The following is a 27,445-nucleotide window of genomic DNA, read 5'->3' as shown; positions in this document are numbered from 1 at the left end:
CCCACTAGATCATCATGAATTCATGACTATACAAAGCATTGTTTAATTATATTATTATAGAGAAATACAATGCAATACGTACGGACAACTAAAAATTGGTATAAGCCCACTATAATTTCTCTTGACTATCTTTTGTTGGCAACGATTTCAAGGAAGTGTCAAGGGCACAAACTCTAGTCTAAACTGACTTTGCGCTTGATCTATGTGCAAATAATGACCAAGGTAGAAGCCTAATAGCAAGACAAAGGTCTTCTAGTCCTAAGAAAAATAATCTTTATTCAAAGCAAGCAAGAAAAAAATTAACCTAACTACTATACCCTATCCCAAGGATATCTTAGCTCTTTAAGACTCTCCAATTTAAAGAAAAAATCATTAGCTTAGACTACCTTGAGGTACAAATTAAAAGTTTGTTACAAAATGAGATCAGATAAGCTAAGTTATGATTCTCTAGGAGGTCATCCAATCCCCTAGACCTAGAGAACTATTCACACGTAATAATGAAAGAAAAGAAGAAAATAAGTAAGAGAAAGCATACAAAAACATGTTACTATTTTGGAAAAAGAAGTTCAAATTAAGTGATGAACAAAAGCTTAAATTCATGTATTGGAACCAATATTTGCCACCTCTTTATGGAAATATCTATCAAAATTCAAAACATATTAAATGTATATGAAGAAACAGATATGTTAATAAAATTTCAATCATAAAATATGACTAAAAATCATTATCAAGAGATACAGTAGAAAATAAAAAGAATAATACCTTTATTTTTAAGTGCCCCATTGGATAGAAACAACGTCTCATCTTCTTTCCTCTCTCCACTCTCCTTTCTTCAAGGGTATGTAATTTTTTGGTTGTTTAGGCTGAAAATTCTACTATTCTTGACCCTTTACCTTGTTTTTCAATAGCTTTGCTTTTTAAATTTCAATAAATCTACACAAGCAGTGTAGATGTTCGTCTGACTTCCTGTAGTGGAATATCTCTTTATAGTGTAGTCATTAGTTTACGTTAGTTTAATAATTTAATTGTTTGTTTTTCATTTGGGTTTATAATCTTTATATGTGTGTTAGGGCTTATAAAAAAAAATAAAAAAAAATTGTCATAATTAATTCCAACTTTGCTCCATCCGTTCAAATTAATCTCAACTTTTGATTATTTTTTATTAATCCCAATTTCATACCCCTCTAATAATCACCACTCCCAAGTGAATTATTGGAACTGGTTTAAGAGGTAAACCTTGGTGACTTGGGATTATTTGCACCCGTATCGTAATGCAACATGATTGGTTAAAAAAAATTAAAAAAAAATTAAACAAAAATCCTGAGCCTCAATCACCATCACCACCACCCCCCTGCCTATACCTCCTCCCATAGCCTCATTCTCGAAATTACCAGGGGTTGGTCGAAATTAAATTTGATGGAGAAAGAAGCGGGGTGGTCGAAATTCAATAGGGTAGGGAAGGATGGGCAAAATATGGCGTGGAAGAGAATCAAAGTGGCGAAAAGGGTGAGGGAAGTGAGAGGTCGGGGTGATCAAAATTAGGTAGGGATAGGAGAAAGGTGGTCGGAATTCGACGAGAAAGGGATGTGAGGGCGAAATCTAGTGGGGAAGGGGGCCGAAAGGGGTCGAAGTTGGATATGGGAAGGGGTAGTCAGGAATGGACAAGAGAGGGAACGGGGGCCGAAGGTGGCAACGGTTGCCGCCTGCTGGAAGTGGCAGGGACTACCACCTACTAGGTAGTGGGTAGGGGTAAGGGTTTATAATTGTTTTTTAAAAATAAAATAAAAATGGGACTAATCACGTGCTGAAACGAGTCGGATCGAGTAACTTGCTATATCAAGTTGGATGACCGATAGGAAGCAATGAGAGCGAAGTGTGTATAAAGCTCATATAATAAAAAAAAAGGTGGGATTATTTTGGATGGGCGGAGCAAAATTCAGATTATTCACGGTAATTTTTCCTATCAGAGTAACCATCTTTTATCCTATTATCAATTCGTTGGTAAAAATTACTAGTAGTTTGGTATTGCAATAGTCTTCGTTGAATTCTCAAATACGTTCAAGCGAATCATATGATAATCATCCTTACGGCTACATCAAATCGTTAGACCATCATAACTGCATATTTCAGCGATATGTGCGAGAGAGGTACCATAGTACAAGATCTATTCAATGATCGTAGCTATGATGAAAGAAACCTTTATTTGATTCATTTTATATATAAATTTAGATGTCATTCATATATAGATGTCATATGGCTTTTTATTAATGAATTGATTTTTATTCAAAAATAAAAGTGCCCCATTGAGACTTTTTGCGCTATTCACTTGATTCACTTTGACCAATGTTTATGAATTATGCATAAGAAAAAAAATATATAAAGTCTTGTGGGTAATTGTTGGAATTGTCTTAATGAATAGATTATTAATATTCAATTGTTATAATTTATGCTTGTTGATAGTTAAAGATATTATTCTGCATCCATATAAATGTCAAACGTACTCCAATAGAGAGCACTTTTAAAAAAAAATAGAGAGAGTATTGCATTAAAACATCAATCACAAAATTGGTCAAAAATTTTCTATCATATTTATTAATGAACATATCAACTTTTAAAATTTAATGTATTTGGGTGAACTCATGACAAACTCACCTAATATATTGTGATTTAATTATTAAGCTAAATATTGATAGAATATATAAAACCAAATTTGAGTTTACCTTCATCAACTAGACCTGATTATTGGGCAATGCGAGGCAGGTAAGACCATCTCCAATGGTGAGACTTAAGTTTGAGTATTGAAATACAAAATGAGTTATTTTTTACCTCTAATGGTGATACTATACCCACTTCTCAATTTAGCAACTCATGTGAAGCCTAGTTTTCCAATGGTGAGACTCTCTAAAATATACAAATGTCACTTTCAATTTATGGCTCACCAAATCCATTTCTTTTTTAATATCAAATATTGTAAGATTAAAAAAAAGTAAAACTTAAATAAATTACAAAATATATTAGAATATTGACATGGAGCTCACACTTTTTATCAAATGAGACTCAAAGTTAAGTATCTAAATTTTGCAACTTTCTTTTGAAGTTGCTAAGTTTAGATACCAACTTATTGGTATACATTGCAAAAAATACTTTCTCTCTCCTAAAAAAATCTCACTTGAGTCTCACCATTGGAGAGGGTCCAAGGGTCAGTGTGGGCCAATGGCGGCTTGGGTCAAATAAGGGTCACATTTTATAGGGTCTTAAGCGGCTCAGACCAATGTGCGGGTCACAAGTCATTAACAAGTCAATAATGGACAAATCGATAAATTATCAATAAAAAAGAACATAAGACAAAGCAATAATTAAGTATATATATCCATTATTTTTAGGGGCCGTTTGGTTGGGGTTAATAATCAAAGGGAATCGGAATGAACTGATATCATTCCCTTTGTTATTGTTTGTTTGTCACTTTTTTTGATTCCCTTTACCCATTTTTATTTTTGGGTTCACCCATTTTTAGTCTACATTATTGATTCCCCACCCCCTAGACTTTCCCATTCCCTATCCCTAGCTACCATACCCACCACCGTTGTACTCGTCAGAACTAGCCCAACCACCTCGCCGGAGACCCAGTCCCCACCGCCGGACTCGCCACACTTCCCCCCACAACTCGCCGGAGCCCGCGCACCTCCCCCACCTCTCCCCTCAAAAATACCTCCCCTCCCCGGAAAAACTTCCACCACCTACGCAAAAACCCTAGAAAACACCATCCCTCCCCTCTAAAACGTCGGCCGACCTTCCCCCCACCCTCGAAACCCTAGCCGCTAGGATTTTGAGGGTAGGGGAAGGTCGACCGGCTTTTTAACGGGGAGGGATGGTGTTTTCTAGGGTTTTTGCGTGGGTGGTGGAAGTTTTTTCGGGGAGGTTAGGGGCTGCGAGGGGCGGGGGATATACAAACGCCGCCCAGAGCTGACGATTCCCGTCGACGTTGTGGCTGGGCGGTGGGGTGGCTGGAAAAGTGAAGAAAGGGGATGTGTGGTGGTGGTGGTGATTCCCTTTGTTTATTGAAAACCAAACAACATAGTACTTGGAAAGGGTTTCATTCCATTCTCCTACATTCCCTTTGTTCATTCCATTCCGATTTCCCCGCGCGAACCAAACGATCCCTTATTACCTTATCTTTCTTTATCTATTAAGTTGGTCGAATATTTTTGCCCTATATTGACCCTAACCAATAAGGGTTATGTGGACTTATGTCGGTTATTAAAGACCTTATTCATAAATAATGGCACTTTAACCTTAGCTCTAACCCTATTATCGTTGAGCTACCCTACCTAATAACCATATCTACTTTTAATCATTAGCATAAACTTTTAGTTAAAATGGTCATCTAACATGGTATTAGTACCTACGTAATGCAAAAAGGTCATAAATTAAAATTTTATCCAGCTCTTATTTCGAAATGGAATATTAAGTATTGATTGTGATAGAGTCGCCATATCCACACTTCAAATCCAATAGAATCTCGTGTGAAGAGGCATAATACAATATGCAATAGTCCTCTAACAGATTATCAGATATCACTCCTCGTTAACGATGGCTCTCGACCGTGCTAAATCGTGCCTCGTGCTGGGCCCACGTGTTTTGGGTTAGTTAAGCATGACCCTTGGCCTGTCCAATAGTTATGTGTCATGCCATATCAGGACGAATTTTACAAATTGGTTGGTGCACAACCCAAGCCACGTGCCACCCGTGTCACTGGTGTCAGGCTTGCATGCCTAAGAAAATTTTTATGGATTTTAACTTGTTTTGTCGTGTCGTGCCTTATTGTACTTCTCCCAAATAAAGACGACCCCCGGCCTAACATACTCAGTAACATGCCATATCGAGCTTAAACCGTGCCCATACTCGTGTTGGGATCGGCCCAGTGCCATCTTTACTCCTCGTAACGATGGGAGCGAAGTGATATAGAGTTGCCGTGTGCATCAAACTAATTGGCTAATAACCACAGTTGTAAGCATAAGCATACAATGGAATGCACATGCCAATCCTTAAATTATCGTACATTTGCAACCTTACATTATTTATTTTTAATGATATATAAACTCCTTTTGGAGGAAGTAGTAAGGGAGGTTAGTTATGCATTTGCAAATGCATAACAAACACTAAAATATTAAAAAGCACATGGGGATGAGAGAAAGGAGAAGAGAGATGGGTAAGTGGGGTCATTTTTTAAATATACCGTTGAAAGCTTAGGTAGTGTCATTGACTATGTAGTGATACTATTTTTACCGTAGTGATACTATTTCTACACGTAGTGAGTACCACTGAATGAATATATAATACCACTACATACATAAATAATACCACTGAAATTTTTAATGATAACATTTAATCATCTAGTGATACAATTGATCACCCAGTGGCACTACTCTAAATTCAGAAATGCATTTACGTGAAATGACCCCCATGCCCCTCGTTATGCATTTACTCATACATAACTAACCTCCCAAGACCTCTTTTTTTGTAAGAACATAAGCATATGTCAGGTAATAATCATCATAGCATGGGCCCCAACACATTGCTAATGTTCCGCAATCTTGGTTATGTGAATTGCAAGGGGGCCAGAGATATTATGCGCAACCTACTTCATCTACGATAAAGTTGCAAATCTTTTAATTACTTGTCATGTGAATCTTGTTAATTACAAATTGTTCTCTTAGGTTTAATCCAATGAAACTTAGTTTCAATCAACAAGCAATGCAATTAATCAATTTGTAAAAGTATATGTTATATGTCCAATAAAATTTAAGAATATGCCTATTGATGCAATAGTAGAAGCCTAGAAGGCTCATATTCTTTGGAAATTCTCAAAGAAATTCATTAGTCTAGTTATAGAACTTGCGCTTTTCAAATATACATTCAGTTATATATGTATACTACCTCCGTTAATTTTTATTTGCAACTTTGAAATATTTTATGTCTCACAAATAATACCCCAAAGTTGCAAATATAAGTTAACGGGGGTAGTATATATATTGATTCATACATTCAGTTATATATAATAGATCCTTAATCTTAGCAAAAATCTCATTAATTATGACATCTTGATTATTAATTAGCATTGTATGGGTATAACCTGATGTATATAACATGTTGGTCTTAAACTATCCAATAATCGCTTATGATGATTTCTAATATGTCGATAGTAAGTACTAAGGGTCTGTTCTCATAGACTGAACGAACTCAGCTGAACTGAACTGAATTGAACTGAACTAAACTGAGCTGAACTGAACTGAACTGGGCTTAACTGAACTGAATAGAATATTTTATAAGAGAAGGAAATTAGGAGCTGAACTGAGCTGAATTGAAAATAAACGTATGAGAACAGGCCCTAAGTTTCCTTATGTATTGCCGTAATGGGTGACCTCACCATTCTAAAGGATGTAACTTTAGAATTAAATTTAAATGGAAACAAAAAAACACTAGTGATGAATATAACATTGACGAAAGGGAGATACATGAGTCTCCTACATTATACGCTGGCCTGTAAATATAACCATTCTCCCCCTAATCATTGTTAGTGTCTGCAAAGTACGAATGTAATTATATTATTAATCAACAATTAATTTATTAATTAATATTAGTACTACTAATTAATTACATAAGAGTTGCATGAGATGAGAAGATATGTGGAAGCTACCAAGAAGCATAGTATATAATGTATGTAGGTTAATATAATATAAACAAAAATTATAATTAATAATTATATAATATAATGTTACAAAAAATACATGTAAGTATAGGACAGCATGTGAGTCTGATTTAGAGGCAAAGCAATGGAAACAGTAAGTGGGGGCTTTTTCAACAATGGATGCACATGGGAAGATGGCCATCGATTCTTATGTTATTTTTTTGATATTCTCTCTCTCTTTCTATCCTTGACGATCACAGCTCATACATTATACACGTACATTACTACCACTATAGTTTAGATCTATTTGCATTAATTCTAAGATATATTCCATTGTAGCTAATGTTTTGATGCTTGTATGTACCGGTTGTACGTACTTCCAAGCTTGCTTCGTGTAGGTGGTACGCTATGTGAACAATATGTTGTTCTCGTTAGATGTTTAGATGCTTGTATGTACGAATTCTGTAAAGTGAACGGGATTGAGCTAAATGAACACTAAGTAGAACTGATCAACTAAACTAATAAAATTGAATTGTATTGAATTGAATTGGACTAGACTGACTTAGACTTATATAGAATCATCAATCATGTGTAATTGGACTTCCATGTATTACTACGTACTTTGTATAATTTTATTTTTTTATGCTTACATGTAATATTTTTTTTTTTTTTTTGGGCAGATGCTTACATGTATTTTTGGCTAAGGTACTATAGTATCGTTGAGATTGTGAGATCACATAAAATAGGACCAAACCCATGTGAGATTTGATTAAAAGAGATTAAACAAGAGCTTATCCCACTTTTTCGTACATTAATTACTTTTGGTAGACTATTAGATTTTTACGCGTATGTACGAATATGTTATGATTTGGTATAAATACTTTATGGGCCATTGTAATTGGGGTTTTTTTTTTTTTAATTTTATTTTTTATTCTACGTATGATAAATGAAATGGACTATGTACAATACAAGTGCCATCTAAATTAGAAGGACACGTCACACAATAAAGACAACTTTATGTTTTTATTATTTTTTAATAATTACTATTATGTTCCTCTTTGTCCTTCTTATATGAAATCTTAATTACTATTAATAATAATAATAAAAAAAAAATTTTAAAAAAAATAAAAAATAAAAAAACCAATATAATCGTGCTAAGTCCCATTCAGAGGGGGACCAATGAAAATTTGATCTCATTGGACAAGATTACTTTTCTATTCCCTCAATTTCATAATATAGTTCTTGTTTGTTTTTTTACACGGTATTTAAGAAATATGAAGAGAAAGTAGATGAATTACATTAATAAAAGTAAAAAGTACAATTATAGACAAAACTTGGAGAGATAAAGTGGAAAAAAATACAAGAAATGTGCAAAATTCTAGGGTAATATAGGAAGTACAGTGAATAGAGTTTAAAAAAAATAATGGTATAATAGTCTTTACATATTATCCAAAAATAGAAAAAGGAACAACATTTTGGTTCTCCAAAATAGGAAAACAAGAACTATATTATGAGACAGAAGAAGTACTTAAGATAATAAAATTGATAATGTAATAATTTTCTATCAAAACTTGAACACTCGTCAAGTTTAGGTTTGTGAGGTTCCTACGTACTAGAGTGACTCTCAATTTAGTAGGGAGAAGGCAGGTGGGAACGATCGAAGTGAGAGCAAGTTCCAGTGGCGGGCTGTCTTCATGGTTCCCATATCATGGTATAGAACTCAATGCAACCCTTTTGATGTGGTGCTTTATCGATCAATTATCCGACTTTAATAATATTTCAATTTAACATGTATGTGTACACCAGAACTATTAGTTATAAATTCTTATAATTGTTATTTTAGATCATGTATATTATTTGATAAGAAAAAAAATCTGTCTAGTGATTTTGAATCTATAATAAAAGATCTAAAAAAATTTAATAGGGTCATCACTTAAAACTTTGAATAGGGATAAAATTTGATGGATTTTGGAATAATAAAGGTTTGAAAAATATGATTATTAAGTAATTTTAAATCTTAATATTAAGAACCTTCCTTAGGCAAGAAAACCCTAGAAACTAGTCTCACTTCGCGTAAAACCCATCAGCTAGCCTTCCCCCACCCTCAAAACCCTAGCTCCTAGGGGTTCGAGGGTGGTGGGAGAGGCGGCTAACGGTTTTACGGGAAGGGAGGGGAGTTTTTAGGGTTTTGGGGAGGGGAAGGGCGGTGGATGTGCGGCGTACGGTCAGGGGAGGTGCGACGAACGATCAGAGGATGTGCGGCAAACGATTAGAGGAGGTTCGGCGAACGGTTGGGGAGGTGCAGTGGTTGATTTCTCGGTGGTGAGTGTAGTAAGAGGGTGGTGGTATGGTGGTGAGATGGCGGCCAAGGAATGGGAATGGAAAAGTCTGGGGGTGGGGAATGAACTTAGAGAGATTTGGGGGAATGAAGAGGGTAAAGGGAATGAGAAAAATGGTCTAGTAAACAACAGCAATGGGAATGAGGGCAGTTGGTTCCCATTCCCTTTGATAATTAACCCCAACCAAACGGCCTAAAATATTTATGGTTAAATTAATGCATTGACAAATGTAAACAATAAAAAACACTTTAATTAAGAAACAAAGGGAGTATCATCATTGGTGATAATGTAAAATAAATAAATAAAATCAATGAAAGAGTAGAGAACATGGAGTACAACCGAGTTTAAATTTAGAATTTTGTATAGCTTAGGCAATATATCAAGTTATACTTGATAATTCATATTTTCTCCGTTCCCCTAAAACCACGACAAGGATTGAAACACAAAATTTAAGAATAAGTAAAAAAAAGGGAGAGAAATGAGAATAGGAATTTATGTGATGAGGAGAAGATAGAGAGAAATCATGTGCAATTGTTATGGTGCATCATTTATGAAACTTTTAATTTCTAAAATGGTAATTGTTGCAATATTAGGGGATCTAAGAAAGTATACAATAGTGGTTAGCTAAATTAGATAGCTTAACTTTTTATCTTATTTATTTATTTAATTTTTTTTATCTTGAAGATGTCTCTTGATTTTAATGTGACACATTTGGTGCATATTTTGTTTATGTTCCCATTTATGCTATGTGCAATAGAACCATTTTCCATCAGCATGAACATCAAACATGCTTCAAATTATGGGTTTTCATTGGGGCTATTTTGACCTACAACATTAGATCACCATTTCATTCTCTCTCTCTTGTTTTGTTTAGTGAGTGAAGGCCAGGCTTGATTACATTCTATGTGGCTCTAATTTTCCTTCTTTGAACAACTTCCAAATTGTTGTTGTTAAAAAAAATTTGGAAAAATTTAGAAATTCGGATTTTCATGCACTTGGAACGTTAGATGATCCGGGAAAGGAATTTGAAGAACCGTCAGGTTTTTTCCAAGTTCACATTGGCAAGGAAAAGTTTGTTTTGTGCCAGAGTATGGGCATGTCGAATTTTACTTTTCAGGTGGACGGATCATGAGAGAAATTAAGTGGTAGATGCGGCTTTAGATGGTCTGCGAAGATTGATGAAGGGGATTTCTTTAATGCCGCAACAGGTTTTGGACTAGCAACCTCAGCCTTACACGCAGAAGCCTAAGCGTGCCTTGAGGGCTTGAAATGATGTACTAATATGGGTTTGTGAAAATACTTCTATACTCAGACTCAATGAACTTAATCAATTTTTTGCAGAAAGAAGACATTACTAATATTAGTATCTTTCGGACTATTCGAGAAATTAAGAAACTGGGTATGAATTTTCAATGTTGTAACATTCTCAAGGTAGACTGGGAACCGGTACATAAAGCTCATTTGCTAGCAAATGAAAGCCGGAATAGTTTAATTAGTTTCTCTTTTACTGTGTAACTTGTTTGGTTATGTTGTTGTGTTAGTTGAAATGAACACTATAAGAGGGGGGATGAATTGTACTTAAGTTCCTAGTGACTACTTTTGCAAATTATAAACTGAACGTAAAAGGAACTTAGCAGTGCACACAAGATTTTACGAGGAAACCTTCAAGGGCCCAACTGGAAGTAAAACCTCGACCATTCTAAGGAATTTCACACAAAACCAATCCACTATAATAAGGCAAACGTAACGTTACAAAACTATTATAACACAGACCTTTGTTTACAAGTTCCAACTAGAACTTGCTGCACAGTAGGACTCTATCCTACCCAATTCAAGTCCCCTGACTTGAACTCACTCGTACTCTCACAGTACAAACACAGCCTTTAACCACAAAGCTGTCTCTCCTGTATGGAATTGTAAATTTCATACACTCACACCCAATAACCCAACCAATTACAAAAACACAACACCTAGAATATGTTAGGCAAGCAATGCATAAAATACAAAACTAATATGACAAGATAAAGCTTGGAAAACTTACACTAATTAAGCTCTCAAGATTTCTTCACGCATAAACTTACAAAAACCTAAAGCAATTTTATCTCTACTATTTATACAAGTGCAACTCGTATAGCTAGTAGGTTTTCTAAAGATAAAGAAGTTAACTTACCTTATCTTAAAACATGGTTTAGGTAAATCTTTTTATTGAAGAAGATCCTTTCCGAAAAACGCAAAAAGATATAATTAAAAAGAATAATATCTTGTTAACAAAACTGATTTTAAGAAACAAATTAAAACAAAATCTTTTTCCAAAATCTATCTTTTTATATTTTTCGATTTTATCTAATTTGCCAATTTATCTTGTCACGTCTCTAATAGATTTCAAGCATATCTTATTAACATATTTAACAGTAAATCTAGAAGATAAGATCTTAACTAAATTACTATTGCAATGTCGCGCTTCTGTAAACTCGAATTACTTGGGCTTCACGCAGACCAGGAACAAGTTCCTGCTGTCACTTGATCTCCAGTCCTCAACTGGAACTTCGCAGCCTAAGTTCCTTATGGAACTTACTGTCTTCAGCTTACAACCTTCAAGTTCCTGTTAGGGAACATTCCTGTTAAGGATTTTAGTTCTTGTTAGAGAACTCTTCTTCTATTGATTAACTTTTAACTAAGGTTTCTTCAAGTCTTCATATAGCAAGATACTCTTCCACCACCAAGGTCAACTTCTCCTGTACTAATCAAACACTTGCAAACCTTTAGTTGAGTTTTCTTTAGTTTAAGTTCATCATCATCAAAGCCTATAAGCTTCAACATGTTGTCAAAAAAAATAATAATAATAAAATAAAAACACCCAGTGTTGTTATTACTACTCTAATGTTGCCTCGTTTTCTATAGGAAATCATTCTTTGTTCTATTCATCTTATTTTCACTTATTTAAGGTCTAATGCGTTCAGTTAAATTCTGAAAAGTTCACTTCAAGAAAAATAAGTCCTGATAAGGGTTACCCAAGTTCAAATTATGACTAAAATAAGTTTGGGTTTTTCTATATAGTAACCCTGTTTTTTTTTCACTTGTCTACGTTGTGCCCCAACATATATCACTCTCTACACTGTAACCCCAATATATTTTTTGTTTCCATACGGTAACCTTGCTGTTATCCAGCCGTTAAAAAACTCCGTTAGTGGGGCCCACTCTCCATTATTAGTAATTTTTTTATCGATTTGCGCATTGAAAAATATTTTGTCAAAGGTTTCGTGGGCTATTTTGGTTCTTTGGGATCCAAATTGAGCTCAGATTTGGCAAAACAATTACGTAAATGCCTCATTTTGCTTATTAAGAAATATCTCGATTTACGTGTTCACATTTTAACACACAAAACGAGCCATTTACGTTATTTTTTTTTTGCCAAAACGAGCTCAATTTGGATCCCTAAGGGCCAAAATAGCCCTCAAAATCTTTGGCAGAATTTTTTCAACGCGCAAATCGGTAAAAAAATATTAATAATGTAGAGTTGGCCCCGCTAACGGAAGTTTATAACGGCAAGGTTACCGTATGTAAACAAAAAAATATATTGGGATTACAGTGTAGAAAGTGATATATGTTGGGGCACAACGTAGAAAAGTGAAAAAAAAACAGGGTTACTATATAGAAAAAACCAATAAGTTTTAATAAGGTCTAACAAGTTCAGATAAGTAAAAATTAGGTGAATTGAACACACCCAATTTTACACTTAGGCCTTGTTCTTTAGAGTTGCTTTGCGTTGCTGAAATCTATTCTGCTCGGCTAATTTAATCTAATATGTTGACACCTATTCTGATCTGATGTTGACACCTACTCTGATCTGCTATAATATGTCCTGCTCTCCCCGGAAGTTCAAAAGAGCAATGCCTTAGTTAAGATTAGCTAGCATGGCATTATTGGAAGACCTTGTTGCATAATATTCAATGCTCTTAATCATATAAGGTAAATTAATATATAGTTAATCATATATATCTATGGTCAAAGTAGTGCAATGACATGTGTAAATATTTGACCGTGATAATTATTCAAAAACAAAGAGAGTAACACTTGAAAAAGCGGAGGGAGTGAGAGTGAGAGTGAAGGATTACTTAAATGGTTAGAGCTTTTCTCTCAAGTTTCAGAGATCTTGGGATCGATTTTCACCTCGCCCTAGTGGCTCTCTAAGCAACAAAAAAAAGTGAGAGAATATGAGAATTTTTGTCGTGCCTTTCTCATTAACAATTAACCAATATATACACAAGGATATTCTAGGTTAAACTAATCTAGGAAACTATACAAAAGATAATTACCAAGGATAATTACATAACAATAAATACATAGATAGATTATTTACATAATCCAACACACCTCCGCAGTCGAAATGGTAGGTGGAAAAACGCTGAGACTGTCCCAAAAATCATCAAATAAAACCTTAGGCAGACCTTTAGTGAAGATATCTGCAATCTGGTATAGGGAAGGCACATGAAGGACACGAACTTCGCCTCTTTGAACTTTCCTCAAGGACAAAGTGAATATCCATCTTAATATATTTAGTGCGCTGATGTTGGACTGGATTACTATAAAGATAAATCACATTAACATTGTCGCAATAACACAAGAGTGTTTCTTTTGAAATAGGACTTCGAAGCTCAAGCAACAGATTTCGAACCCTACAAGATTCAGAAACAACAATGGCAACCCCTCGGTATTCTGCCTCAACACTTGACTTAGATAAAGTAGGTTAACGTTTGGAGGACCAAGAAATCAAGTTATCACCAAGAAATACACAGTGTCCTGATGTAGACCTCCGAGTGTCCAAACACCCGGCCCAATCAGCATCCGTATAAGAAAGAAAAGAAGAAACGGATGACTTATATAAATGCAAACCAAAATCAGTCGTACCTTCGATGTATCGAAGAATACATTTCAACGCATTCATGTGTTCGACACGAAGGGAGTTCATAAACAGGCAAAACTAGTTGTACCGCATAAAAAAAATCCGGATGAGTAAACGTCAAATATTGCAAAACACCACAAAAACGACGATAGGAAGTAAGATCATCATATAGAGCTTAACTTCCCTTTGGAATCAACCGGAGTAGTGGATGGTTTGCAATTAGCCACGCCTGCTTTTCCCGGAATTTCATGAGCATATTTCTTTTGAGATAAAAATAAGCCATTCTTAGCCCAAGAGACAGCAATACCCAAAAAATAGCTCAAGTTACCCAAGTCCTTCATTTCCAATTTAGAGCTAAGTTCAGAGATAACATGGCGACAGAGAGACTCTAGAGAAGGAGTTGAACATTGAGAAGCAGTTGAACAAGTTCTTCTCCTTCTTATTCGGATTGCCCATACCCATTTCATATTATTTTGAAATTTAACATGGTATCAGAGCTCAGGTTTGTTGGGTCTTTCATAACTGGGTATTTGTCAAGGGCTGGTTATGGGGATTCATTGGATGTTCATTCCCAAAGAGGATTTATATTGTACCTTCTGGTGGTTCTAAGGACACTCACAAGTGAAGGGGAGTGTTGAAACTCATTGTAATCCACTTGTTAGCCTACATTGGAGAAAGACGAGAGATGGTTTTCACTAATGTAGAGGAGTAACTCCTACTGTGGCCAATTGATTTTAGTATGGAAGCTACTAAGGGCCTGTGCACTACATTCTTAATTTCAGTTCAATTCAACTCCAATCAGTTCAGTTTAGTTGATTTCAATTCAGTTCAGCTCCTAATTTCCCTCTCTCATAAAATATTCATTCCAGCTTAGTTCAGTTCAGCTCCAATCAGTTCAGTAAATATGAACATGCCCTAAGCCTACTTTGTAGACTAAACTCTCCTCCTCCTCATTTGGATTGTCCAGACCATTTTATATTGATTTGAAATTTAAGGAAAGAAAAAAAAATTAGAGTATGAGAAAGTCAAGAAGACTAGACGCATCGTCCAATGGTTACTCCCTTATAGATATTAGTATAGGAACCAATGATTAAGAAAACTAATAATGATGATGAACACTGAATCCAAGGGTAAACAAAGAAAGAATTGAAAGAAGTGCATGGAGAGTCACACATACTCATAGGAATAAAATTTTTGTGATTGATATCATATCATAAAGAAGCACGCAGCTAGCTAGCTACTTGCTCGTAACAAGGTTGGTGCTAGGAAGAGGTCACATCCAAGGGCACGTGGTTCGTGGGCTATTATATGATTCTTTCTTTCTTTTTTCTCACTTAAAAATCACACAGTTTTATTTAATTTTAATTAAATTAATTAAAAACTACGAGTATTTGGATGACTTTCCAGTAAAACCGTTGAGTGATGAGTCCCCCAACCTCTTCCCAGCCTGTTGCTAGCTGTCTCTTTATCCTCTCCCCCCATGTGACCCATCACCCTTCTTAGCTCCCCCTTCCTTTTTTTTTAAAAAAAAAAATTATTATTTTTAACTATTTTTTTATATTTTAATTAAAAAAAATAAATTAAGCTAATGTTCATTAGATGCCTCTTGACCTACATCCTCTTGAGTAGTCTTGATTTTATTGTATTATGATTTTATCGTCTTAATCAAATGACCCTAATTATATCTCAACTCTTAATATGTTGTTATCAAGTACTCCGTAACATGTTTACAATCTTTGTTCATACTTAAAAGTGAGAAAGAGTAAGTTATTCTCATCGCTAAGTATTCGAAATTGGGCCTTAAAAATAATCCCGTAATTACACCAAAACTTAGTTAATTTACTATATATTGAATTGGGTATATACAAGTATATACTCATATTATGTACATGTAAAATATAATAAGTTAAATATGAGTCAAACCAAATTATGGTGGTCTATATAAGTAGGTTTATTTGGTTCAAATAAGTTGAATGAAAACAAATTAATTTACAATTTATGAACAAATCAAAGTGATATAACTCCATTCAATTAATCTATTTCAAGTGGATGAGTATATAATAATGACTTAAATTGAAACTGATGGAACAAGATTGCATGTTCCACATATAGTAGAATATCATGCACAAATTTAGTTTAGATATTACTGTCATTTTTCTGTGGATATACAAATTTTGGATTTATAATACATAAAATATAGTAAGAAATTTTTTTATACAATAGTATAGTTGGTTATAACATTTTGTGTGTGTACGTTTTTTTTTTTTTTTTTTTTTGTTTTTTTGATGGATCACACAAAAACACTCTCAAAATTTCTAGTACTACTCCAGTTTAAAAGGTCTTTTGACAAATTATTCTTATATATGGACATGCAAAAATAGTTATTTTTGTCCATATAATAATAATAATAATAATAATAATAATAATAATAATAATGTAAGGCTTATTTATCTATTTTAATAAGTATAATTAAAAATTAAATTTTCATAAATTCAATTAATAAAGATTATATAAAGATATTTTCTAGTTAATATTTTGTACAACAAATTTCATGCATGCTACAATTTAAATAATCATGAATAATTAGATAAAATTAAAACGCCTGATTTTCCTTACTTATCAATTATCATGTAAATAACAGTTCTCTAAATCAGAGGAATTATTATTTTTCCAAGTCAAAAATGATTGATAAAAATGGGTAAAAAAAAAAAGGGATTTTAATCAATTTCCCGACACAAAGACATAGTGGTGTCATTTATTTAATATCTAATAATAAAAAACATAAAAATTCCTTGCATGTTACAGTTTAGCACACTAGTAAGAGAAGAAGAGAGAGAAAATAAAAAGACTTAAGACAGACAGCTTAGGGTAGAGCTTATGATGATGTCTTTTAGAGATCCACTTTAATATTAATCTTATCCTCCTCTCACCTCTTCACATTTATATTTAAAATTATACAATAAAGTTTTTTATTTAGTGTTTTTAAGGGCAAGGGGTTTCTTAGCAGCCAGCATTTTGTTGGTCCATTTCATCATATTTTTTCAGTTTTAGTAGTTACATTCTATTCTTACTTTGATACCCAACAACATCACATTTTTTTATACACCAAAAACTAAAATTGTACACAAAACACAATGGCACAGTTACCTCCTAAGATTCCTAGCTTACCACATCAAAATTGGCCTCCTGCCTTCCCTCCTCACCAAAGAATGCCCCCTTTAACCAACAATGTTACTCTTGGTGGGCAGCAGCAACAACAACAACAATCATCGCCCCCTGCCTCTTCGGCCGGGGGCAATGCTAGTAACAACCCTACGTCGTGGGTAGACGAATTTCTCGACTTCACATCCGTGAGGCGAGTCACCCACCGACGTTCGGTTAGCGACTCCATTGCCTTCCTTGAGGGGCCTCACCTCGTCGACGAGTGTCGCAATTCCGGCGGCGGCGGCGGCGGCGGAGGTAGCGGTGGCGGTGGTTTCGATAGGCTTGATGACGATCAATTAATGTCTATGTTCTCCGACGATATCCCCGCCGGAATGGTGGGCCCACCTTCCTCCCCTTCTGATCAGAATTCTAACAACGAAGACAAAGCTATGTCCACTGATAATGTAAACAATAATGATGGTGAAAATCAGCAGCAACAATTACTACAATGCTTCCCTAAGAGCGAGCCTGGCGAGGTCGAAAGCGCGTGCAATAACAATAATTCCGATAATAACAATAACAATAACAACAACCAACTCTCCGTTCACCCTTCCGATGACGGCACTCAGAATTCCGGTGGCGATAATATCCTCGATCCCAAACGCGTCAAGAGGTAACTCATTTCCTTTATTTTAATTCGGTAAAAATAAGTTGATTCACTTAATGAAGTACTAGGGTGTGAATAAATTTATATTTGAGATCAAATCTCGTCTACATCACTGTTTTAATATAAATCAACTGCACAGAACACGGCCTTAATTGTTCTTTATTATATAATTATAATTATTCATGAAAATATTGTTACACACCATAATTCAAGTGAATAATGTGATAATTGGATCTAAAATTTGAGATCACTAAGATTGATTTTTTTGTTTGTTTGAATTTATTTAAGTAGAATTTTGGCGAACCGGCAATCGGCTCAAAGGTCAAGGGTGAGGAAGTTACAATACATATCGGAGCTAGAAAGGAGTGTAACTACGTTACAGGTATTTATTTTTGTACGGATTAAATATTACGTGCATGAACAAAATTCATTACAATTCTGAAAATTAATTAAACAATTACTATTATTATTGTTATTACATTATACATTATAATAAAATTAATTAATTATATATTACGCGTTTTTATGGTTTGAAATTTAATTGAATTATGACTTACATTTTTATTTTATTTTTATGTAAATATTTATAAAGACGGAGGTATCAGCCTTGTCTCCGAGGGTAGCGTTTTTGGACCACCAAAGATTGATTCTTAACGTGGACAATAGTGCTCTTAAGCAAAGAATTGCTGCTTTGGCTCAAGATAAGATTTTCAAAGATGGTAAGTTTTATCTTCTTAATTAAGTATTATTATTGCTAATCTCAGATTAGGATCTCTCTTAATTATTTTGTAAACAATTCTCTACTTGTTTGATCAAGTTGTTAAGACGTACAGCTGAAAATGTTGAATTGTGAGTTTTCGTGAATTTTGAATTATAGGGTGATTCGGTTACTTAACTCGTAAAAGATTTTTTTTCTCGTTACAGTAACACCATATAATAGGGTAACTTATCTTGTGTTACAAAAGTGTAAAAAACACGATTTTTAAATCAACTTGTTCTTTCTTTTAATTGCACATGCATGTGAATTATTGTAGGTCGAAATCACCATAAATTGAAACATTAATTATTCATGTTTCTTAACATTGCCTAGAAAAGGTTTTTAATGAATATTGAGAACATGCTATCAACACACTAGGAATCACCTTATTGAAGATAGCATGGCCTATAATTGTGTTATATAAGAAGGCCAAATTTTGCCTATAATAAGTTATAATTTTACTTAGTTATTTCCCATAAAATTATAATGATCTATGTAATTATTTATATACAAGTATAAAGCTTTACACCAAAATTATATAATCCGTATTATGTATATTATGAAGTCGGGTTCGAATCTTGACCTAAGACCAAGCATATATAATATATAGGGATGTCAGTGGGGCGGGTCAAGTAGGAGACCCGTCCCATTTCCGTCCCAATGGGGCGGGGATGGGTCTCGGTTTGGCGGGTGGTGGGGCGGGGATGGGGATTAAAACCATACCCGCCATGGGTGATGGGGCGGGGGTGAATTTTAAGTTGTACCCGCCCCATCCCCGCCTCGCCCCACTCGCCCCACTTCGTACCCGCCTCATCCCCACCTCATACCCACATCTATATATCTTTTAAAGCAAAATTACATACTTTTATTCTATTTATAAAATAATTACATGAAATACAATATTAATTATAATACTTTGTACGACACTTATATTATAACACAAAAATGTGTATAGAATGTTTTATTTTATAATTCGTATTAATTATGTAAGATTGTGTATTTGAGATACGGGTATTAGGTGGATCTTGGGTGGGGATTAGGCGGGTCTTTGGTGGGGATGGATATCCAAGTGGGGGGTGAGGCGGGGATGGTTTTGGAGTTGTACCCGGTGGGGCGGGGATGGGGATGAAAATTGGACCCGCCGCAGGGATGGGGATGGGGATGAGGATGAAAATATTAGGTGGGGATGGGGATAGGAAGGCCAACATCCGCCCCGTCCCGCCCCATTGACATCCCTAATAATATATACTTCAAATCTTAAACCAATAATGTAAGAACAAGACATTGTTAGTAAGAATTTAGTTGGTACAATCTTACAATATATTTTTAATCTACTAACATAATTATATTAGCTGTCATTCTCCACTAGTTTTTCCATTAATTTGTAGATCGAACATCTAGTGTACTAGCCATCTTAATTGCTATTATTATATTTTTAATTAATACTAATACGTATTAACTAAATTATAAATAACAAAATACCTTTCCATGCTCTCAAAGAATGTATCAAAGTAAAACCAAAATCATGCATTTTATTTAAAGCTTGCACAGTATAAGTTTAATAAAATTGAAAAGTATATGTATTACTCCGTATATTTTAGAAGTAATTATTCTTATAAGTCATACAATCTATATATAGCTTAATGAATTATACATTATGTTAAGAGTAATTATGACATAATATCTACTTATGAATTGAATCTCTAGTTTCCTTGGGTTATTCTATAATTTAAACTAAGCTATTATGTGCTAGCAATCAAACATTTTAATTTGAACAAAATACAAATTTCTCATATTTCTTTAACTAAAAATAATAATGTAAATAGTAAAATCAAACAATTGATGTGTAATTCCATTTGTAAAATGAATATTTTAAAAAATAAATAAAAACATGCTTGCTAATTTTTATGTTATTATGTATTGTGTGTTGAAATGGAATTCTTTTTTATCTTTTTTTTTTATGTTTTTTTTTTGACATAATCTTTTCTATGTAATATGGTGTTATTCCATACACAAATCAATTAAACAATAATGCTCAGAGAAATTTCAGTCTGTCCAGCGGTTAAATTAATTAATACAATTATTACATTAATGATGCAAATTAAATAGCAATGAATGCATGATATCTTTTTTGGGATAACTACGTAACATGTACTTTGAGTAACTTTATTCTACTTTCAGATCCAAACAAGCCCCTAATTAATTCTCCTAATATAAATGCATACAAATTATAATCATAACACAATTATTAATTATATATTGATATTATTATCATTTGTCCAGCTCATCAAGAAGCATTGAAGAAGGAAATTGAGAGGTTAAGGCAAATATATCAGCATCAACAACAAAACATGAAGAACAAGATGAACAACAATAACAATTCTAGCGCTAATGCAGCCTCAGCGCCACCCACCTCAGATTTTAGCAACATGGGTTTTGCTGATAAAGAGCAACTTATGACTTAGTCGACAACAATGTAGAGGTGATCATAGGTCAAGTCGAACTGGGTTTAGGCTAAGCACAATGCAGGCCATTCTAAAAAATTGATGGTAGTGTGACTAGTGGTGGGATTAGCTAACCTGTATGTATTCACATGACATGTTCCCAAAGTCCTCAACTTTTTTTTTTTTTTTTTTCTAATTTTTAATTTTTTGGGTTTTAATTTTTTTTAATTAAATTGATTTTTAATGAGGGGGGACCATGATCAAGTTGGAAGGTGGGGGGATGGTACACTGACACGTGTCCAGCAAGTATGGGGTTCGAAACACTATTTTAGATTACTCTTTTAACTTATTATTATTGGGTGAAGATTTTTTTTTTTTTTTTTAAATGTGATTTTTAAAATTTAATTTTTGGGTATTTCTTGTTATTATTCTTTTAGTAAAAAAAATTAATAAAATAAATTTAATTATTCTTAGAGGGGATTTTTTATTGGATGTGAATTTTTGGGAGGGAGCAAAAGGAAGTGGGAAGTATGAAAGGAAGTGAGAGTGTGAGGAAGTTGTCAGATTGACTGGGGGTGTGTTCAATGTCTCATTGTGGTGACTTCTTTTCATTGTGGATTTGTGGGTTAATTTTTCTGATTGTAATAATGTTCTAGTTTCATTTTTATGTTTTTTTTATTTTATTTTATTTTATTACTTCGTGTTATTGATATGCAATTGTATAAAGGAACTTTTAATTTTTAAAAGAAGTTCTAATTATACTTTATTGAATTGCTTTACTTTACTTTCTTATTTGTCATCAACATACCCCCATATTTTTTTTTTGGCATTCTCCCATAGTCGTGGGGTTACTAAATGTCACCATGGAATTACTTATGCTGCGGTATTAAATGATCTTTCTACCCTTAATAATTTAATATTTGGTTCCACCCAATTTTCTCACCACCCATGCCCCCTCCAATTTATTTATTTTATTATTTTTTTTACTTATAAACTATTACATGATATATTAGAAATTAAAATTAATTTTTTTTTCCTAAAAAAAAAAAAAAAAAACAATGAGAATTAAATTAAATTCATGTGAAAAAAAATAAAAAAAAAATCCGTAAATTTACTAATTAAATGTATTTTGTTATTTTTAATTATTATTAAAAAAAATTTAAAAATTTAAACGGTACACGAACACATATAATATGCGACTATACCACAATGTACCATGGTATAGTCGCATGTAAAATGCAACTGTACCATGGTGTAGTTGCAGAGGTAACATGCGACAATACCATGGTACAGTCAATATGCGACAATGTACATTGGAAAATGAAAAAAAAAAAGGTTCGACATATACTTGACTCAACGACGTTGAAGGTTCATCCCCACCAAGTGCCTTCGATATGAACGCGGACAAGCGTCGACTCATTTTAGTGGTCGAAAAGTACAATTTTGGTGGTCAACAATCGTGAAACTACAATGTTGGTGGTCAAGCTACCCGTAATATAATGGTAGATGGTTAGGGTTAGTGGCGATACATGTGGTGGATCGGAGTTGATGGTCAAGGTGGAGCCGTAACTTGAAGGGTCAAGGTTAGTGTAGTGGGTCAAGGTTAGTGTAGTGGGTCAAAGTTAGTGGTGGTTGGATGAGTATGTAATTTTCAAAATAAAAAGGAACATGGAGGTCATTTAATACCATAGCAAGTAATTCTATTGTGGCAAATAACAATTCACATATATTTTTTCCCTTAAGACCCCAATCAAGTAGAGAACTAACAAAAGTGTCTCTCTAAAAATCAAACCTCCTTCTTCTCTCTACAAACAACTCCTATCTCTGTTTTCCCTTATCGCCGGCGGCTAGAGCAACGCTGCTCATCTAAGGTCACCGGCGAGCTTCCTTAAAGGTCTCAAGAGTGAAATTCTGGTTGAGGGCCTAGTCTCCCAAAGCTATCTCAAACACTTCGGTTACGAAGTAAAGTCCGGGTTATGGTTTCAATTTTGGGGACGATTTTCCTTTCTTCTAATCGAGGATTACCTTCAGATCCAAGTCCTAGAGTTCGCAACCAGAAGGATCCTGGTTTTCTCGGTGGTGACGTGTTCAAACTCGACACTTCAGTCAGTCGGCTCGCCGGTGTTCTTCATCGCAAATGAGCGAGGTTCGTGGGTTTCCATCACCTTGGGGGTCCTCTTTTAAAGCTTTCCCAACCTCAGTCGTTGATCACTTCACTGGTAAAGGTAAAGGTAAAGGTTAGGGTTAGGGTTAAGGTTTCTTATTTGGTTAAGCTCCTTTGTGTTAAGTTTGTTTATTTTTTAGTTTGGTGGAGTTAGTTTCGTGTTTTATTAGTACGGTTTGTGGTCTCCTTGTGTTTTCTGTCGAAAGTTTGATAAGTTGGATGTTCTTCGATGCTCTTGTCGTTGTACTATTTGGGGTTGGTTATGTTATATCATGTGTTGTAACATGGTTTTAGGGGATCTAGGGGGATGTGTTAGCCTCCTTTTATAGTGTCTTGGTGCTCGGGTATGGGTAATTGTGGGGATTGCCAATTGTGGTATGTTTAGGTTTATAAGATTGGTCTTGGCTTGTTGTTTGTATGTTGTTAGCTCTTTTGATCTCTACGGTCAAGAGAGTTTTCAAAGGTTATCCCTTGGTAACCTTTATTTCAGCTTAGTAATGTATTTTCAATTCATTGCTTTGAAAAACCTTTATCTTACCCCTGCTCTCCAACATGGGGCTCCCTTAAGTTTATTTGGGGGTTTATAGTATGTTAATGATCTTTTTCTTAGAGAAGAAGGCAAAGGTACCCACAGTTAAGAGTACCGAATCACTTTTCAAAGTGACTCTGAGTGTGTTTTTAAGCCTAGGTCTTCTATTGTTCCCATCCCCTGTTGCCTAATGTTAAGGACTACTGGAGTTCTCTTGAGCTCGTGATATTGTTAACAACCAACAATTGTGTGTTCTATGTTCTTCCGTCCATTCTCTAAGATCAACGATATATGAGATGTAAAGATAACAATGGTAACATTGGGAATCTCCCGAAGCATGTTGGAAGGCAAACACTTGGTTTTTCAAGCCGACTATTTCTTGCAAGGATGATGTTTAGTAATAGTTTTATTTGTAATAGTTGTACCATTGGAGCTAGTAAAGCTTCTTTGAGTAGTTTATCAAACTTACTCCATAGTTTGTAATTTTTATTTCAAGTATATTATGTTGATGTCAAAAAAAAAAAAAAAAAAAAAAAAAAAAAAAAAACCATATCCCCTCAGTTTGTTTTTGATATTTAAATTTTGTAAGATAGGTATGTTCATCAATGTACATATTTGACCATTAATATCTTTAGTTATATAATACAACGTAATAAAATTTTTAATATTTAAATATATTAAAAAAGATGAATTAAACAAAATCCCATGCATATCACTATGATTTTTCTTATAAATTGGAAATAATTTAAAAGAACTTCTGAGACTGTAAATAATATAATATTCCCAAACTAGACTATACAAAAATGCACATTCAATGGCTCAATGTACATCTATTGAAAGTTTGAAACACACCAAATCTTAAGATTCAAGCATGTTTTAGAACATATAGTGACTAGATGCACTGTACTATTTAGAAGCTAAGGTAAGTATGTGTATTGTTGTGTACTTGTTTTATATAAAGTGGCTGTTTTTTTTAAATAAACATTGAGTGTATTGTATACTTAAGAAATTGCAATATGAGAAAAAAAAAATTAATTAAAGAGGAGGCATATGTTAAAATTTTCAGATTAGTGAAACCCTTTTTCTTTAAGAATTGCATTGATAGAAGAAATGATTACATCCTTTTATTTGAGGTTTACAGTGTCCGTTTAAATAATTTTGAAACTTTATAATAATTATTACATTATTCATTATTGTACCCCATTGAAAATTAGGCTACATGCATCACAATTTTCTAGTTTGCTATTGCGATTTGTATCCTCTATTTCTCAATGATATTTATATCAATCATGTTCTTATTATAATTAAGGAATACAATATCTATTTAAGCGAGATAAGTAATTCTTATTAATTATTTTCAACAATTTTGATTGTAGTAAATGGGTAAACTTCTAATAATTATTGACAAGATGTTAGACATTATCTCTCAATTGTACATTGTTTATTGTACATTGTTAGAAGTTACCTCTACAGATGATGATATTAACATTGATATGGATTCACTTCACAAAACTAGAATATGTATACAAATGGTGAGAAGTAAATGGTGAGAATTGAATATTTAATGAAAGATGTATCTTCATTTTGTAAAATACGTGAAATTTTTTTGTTCCCAATATGGATGATTTCTTTGTCCTAGAGGATAGGGGAAGTTAAAATGTAAGGTACTTAATATCACAAATCTCAATCAGGCAATAATTGACATTCTTTTATGTGTTGCTTATTTGATGAATGACACTAATTCATTTCAGAATTTTGATAAGCAAAAATTATTTAAATTGCTCGATTATATCAAGAGATTTTTTAGAAGTGATGTTGTGACAGCTTAATTATAATCCACTTGGGTATTACATTATTGATATGCACTCTAAAAAGGATTTTTGTGATTAGAGCGGAATTAGTGAACATTTTACTAATCTAGTAAAGGTTGAGAAGCATGATGTATATCCATTGGTGCTTTTGCTATTGAAACTTGCACTAAATTTACCAATTGCAATAACAAGCATTATTGAAAGAGAAAGAGGTTTTTCTTCTGTGAATCATGTTAAGAACAAACTTCAAAACCAAATGGGTGAGCAATGATTAAATGATTAATTGTATGGTGACATTTATAGAAGATGAAAGGTTTGGTAGTGTTGATACCGGAGATATAATCTATACTGTATATTAAAGTAATCATCGAGTAAGACACTTGGCATAATTTTGTGAAAACACTTTCTCTCCAATAAAATTCTATATTTATTTATTTCAGCAACTTTTGTGTTTGGCTGGTCACATCGTGTAGCCAACTAACACACGAGTAACCCTTAACCATGTAACCCCTTATCGACGAGTAACCCATAACCGAGTGAATAACTTCTGACCGAGAAGTAACCCATGACTGACTGAGTAACGACCCCTGAACCCCGGCCATTCTTTCAAAAAAAATATTTGGCTGATCACACGGTGTGACTACCCACATATGAAATTTTATTTATTTATTTTTTATAAAAAAATCTATTAATAAAAATTTAAAATTCTTTTAGTAAATCTAATATTACTAATAAAGCTGGTCTCTCAGGCCACGAGATAGCGGCACTTAGTATTTCAATTTTTCGCCAAGTGTTACGTCACGTAGGCGACAAATAGGTATATTTGTAACACAAATGATAAAATAAGCGATTTTTGAATAGGTTTTTTAAGATTAAAATGTTGTATAGAGTTTTATTATCACCATACTTCTAATATTTAATATATACAAAATTAATCATAATTTCTAATAAATATCCTATAACTCAGTTTTATTTCTATCATAAAAATCGTTTCAAAAATTTCGTTATAATGAGATCCATTTATAATATATTTAATTTTGTTAAAAATAATAGTTGAGAATCGGTAAAAATAAGTTTTAATCTGTAAAAATAATTTTGGTTTGGTAAAAATACTTTCAGTTCTATACAAATAATTTAAGTTCAATAACAATAATTTCAATTTAATAATAACATAGATAACTATTTACAAACAAAATTACAAATTAAATATACACTATTGTATAAATTAGCGATAGAATATCGTATGTCTAAATATTCTGTATTATTAAAAGGGATTACAGGATTGTATTAATGAACCTTCAAGCCAAAAATTTTATCCTAAAATTTTTATTATCAACAATCTAGGCACCACCTAGGCAAAAAACTAGTATAATATAACTAATATATAAAGCTAAACTTTTAGTCTGGTTGCGAGACAGTGACACTTGGCATTCCAACTTTTTACGAAGTGTATGCCAAGTGTTGCGCATACAATTAATTATAAGTATGACACATAGGATTTATTTGAATATATTTTTGAAAAAGATAAACAAAAGTTGGATAGATTTAATAGGATAATAAATTTGACTGAAAAAGTAATTATTGAGTTTTATTTTCAATAAAATTTAGATAGATTTAGTAGGATAAAAAAAAGTTATTTTAGATTTTTATTTTCGATAAAACTTTTGGTTTATAATTTTATTTTGTACAACGTACCAATATTTCTATACAAATGGTGGATCCAAAGTGGTACAAAAGGAAAAAAAAATCAAAGAAGACCTATACTAAGGGCCTGTTTCGATTTACAGAGAACAACTGAACTGAATAGAGCTAAAATGAATTGTTTATGAGAGAAGGAAATCAAGAACTGAACTAAACTGAACTGAAATTAAGCCGATTAGAACAGGCCCTAAGTTGAATATAACCGTTTCTTACTTAAATCTTAACATGCAACCAGCTTTCCTCTAGATGTTCAGCGAAAATGAAAATAAATCACAACTTTAGACAACCGTTCTTTTTA

The 27,445-nt window shown here is 33.4% G+C and overlaps 1 protein-coding gene across 2 annotated transcripts; it reads left to right on the top strand.

The window, feature by feature from the left end:
• Positions 1-16,599: 16,599 nt before the first annotated feature.
• On the top strand, positions 16,600-21,726 carry LOC110686927 (basic leucine zipper 34-like). Of its 2 annotated transcripts, none has more exons than XM_021863540.1 (4): positions 16,600-17,747; positions 18,030-18,123; positions 18,334-18,460; positions 20,782-21,726. In XM_021863540.1, the coding sequence occupies exons 1-4, from the start codon at positions 17,065-17,067 to the stop codon at positions 20,961-20,963; spliced, it is 1,086 nt and encodes a 361-aa protein (XP_021719232.1). In that variant the 5' UTR covers positions 16,600-17,064; the 3' UTR covers positions 20,964-21,726. The 2 variants fall into 2 exon arrangements, with proteins under 2 accessions (XP_021719232.1, XP_021719233.1); XM_021863541.1 differs by having other exon boundaries at positions 16,623-17,747; positions 18,033-18,123.
• Positions 21,727-27,445: the final 5,719 nt, after the last annotated feature.

Source organism: Chenopodium quinoa, unplaced genomic scaffold, assembly GCF_001683475.1.
Source record: "Chenopodium quinoa cultivar QQ74 unplaced genomic scaffold, ASM168347v1, whole genome shotgun sequence".
NCBI classification, from domain to species: domain Eukaryota; kingdom Viridiplantae; phylum Streptophyta; class Magnoliopsida; order Caryophyllales; family Amaranthaceae; genus Chenopodium; species Chenopodium quinoa.
This window is presented reverse-complemented; position numbering and strand designations above follow the sequence as displayed.

Coding starts and splice junctions, on each gene's coding strand:
- LOC110686927 (XM_021863540.1), top strand. CDS start 17,065: ATGGCACAGTTACCTCCTAAGATTCCTAGCTTACCACATCAAAATTGG. Junction 17,748..18,029: donor GATCCCAAACGCGTCAAGAG/GTAACTCATTTC, acceptor AATTTATTTAAG/TAGAATTTTGGCGAACCGGC. Junction 18,461..20,781: donor AGATAAGATTTTCAAAGATG/GTAAGTTTTATC, acceptor TCATTTGTCCAG/CTCATCAAGAAGCATTGAAG.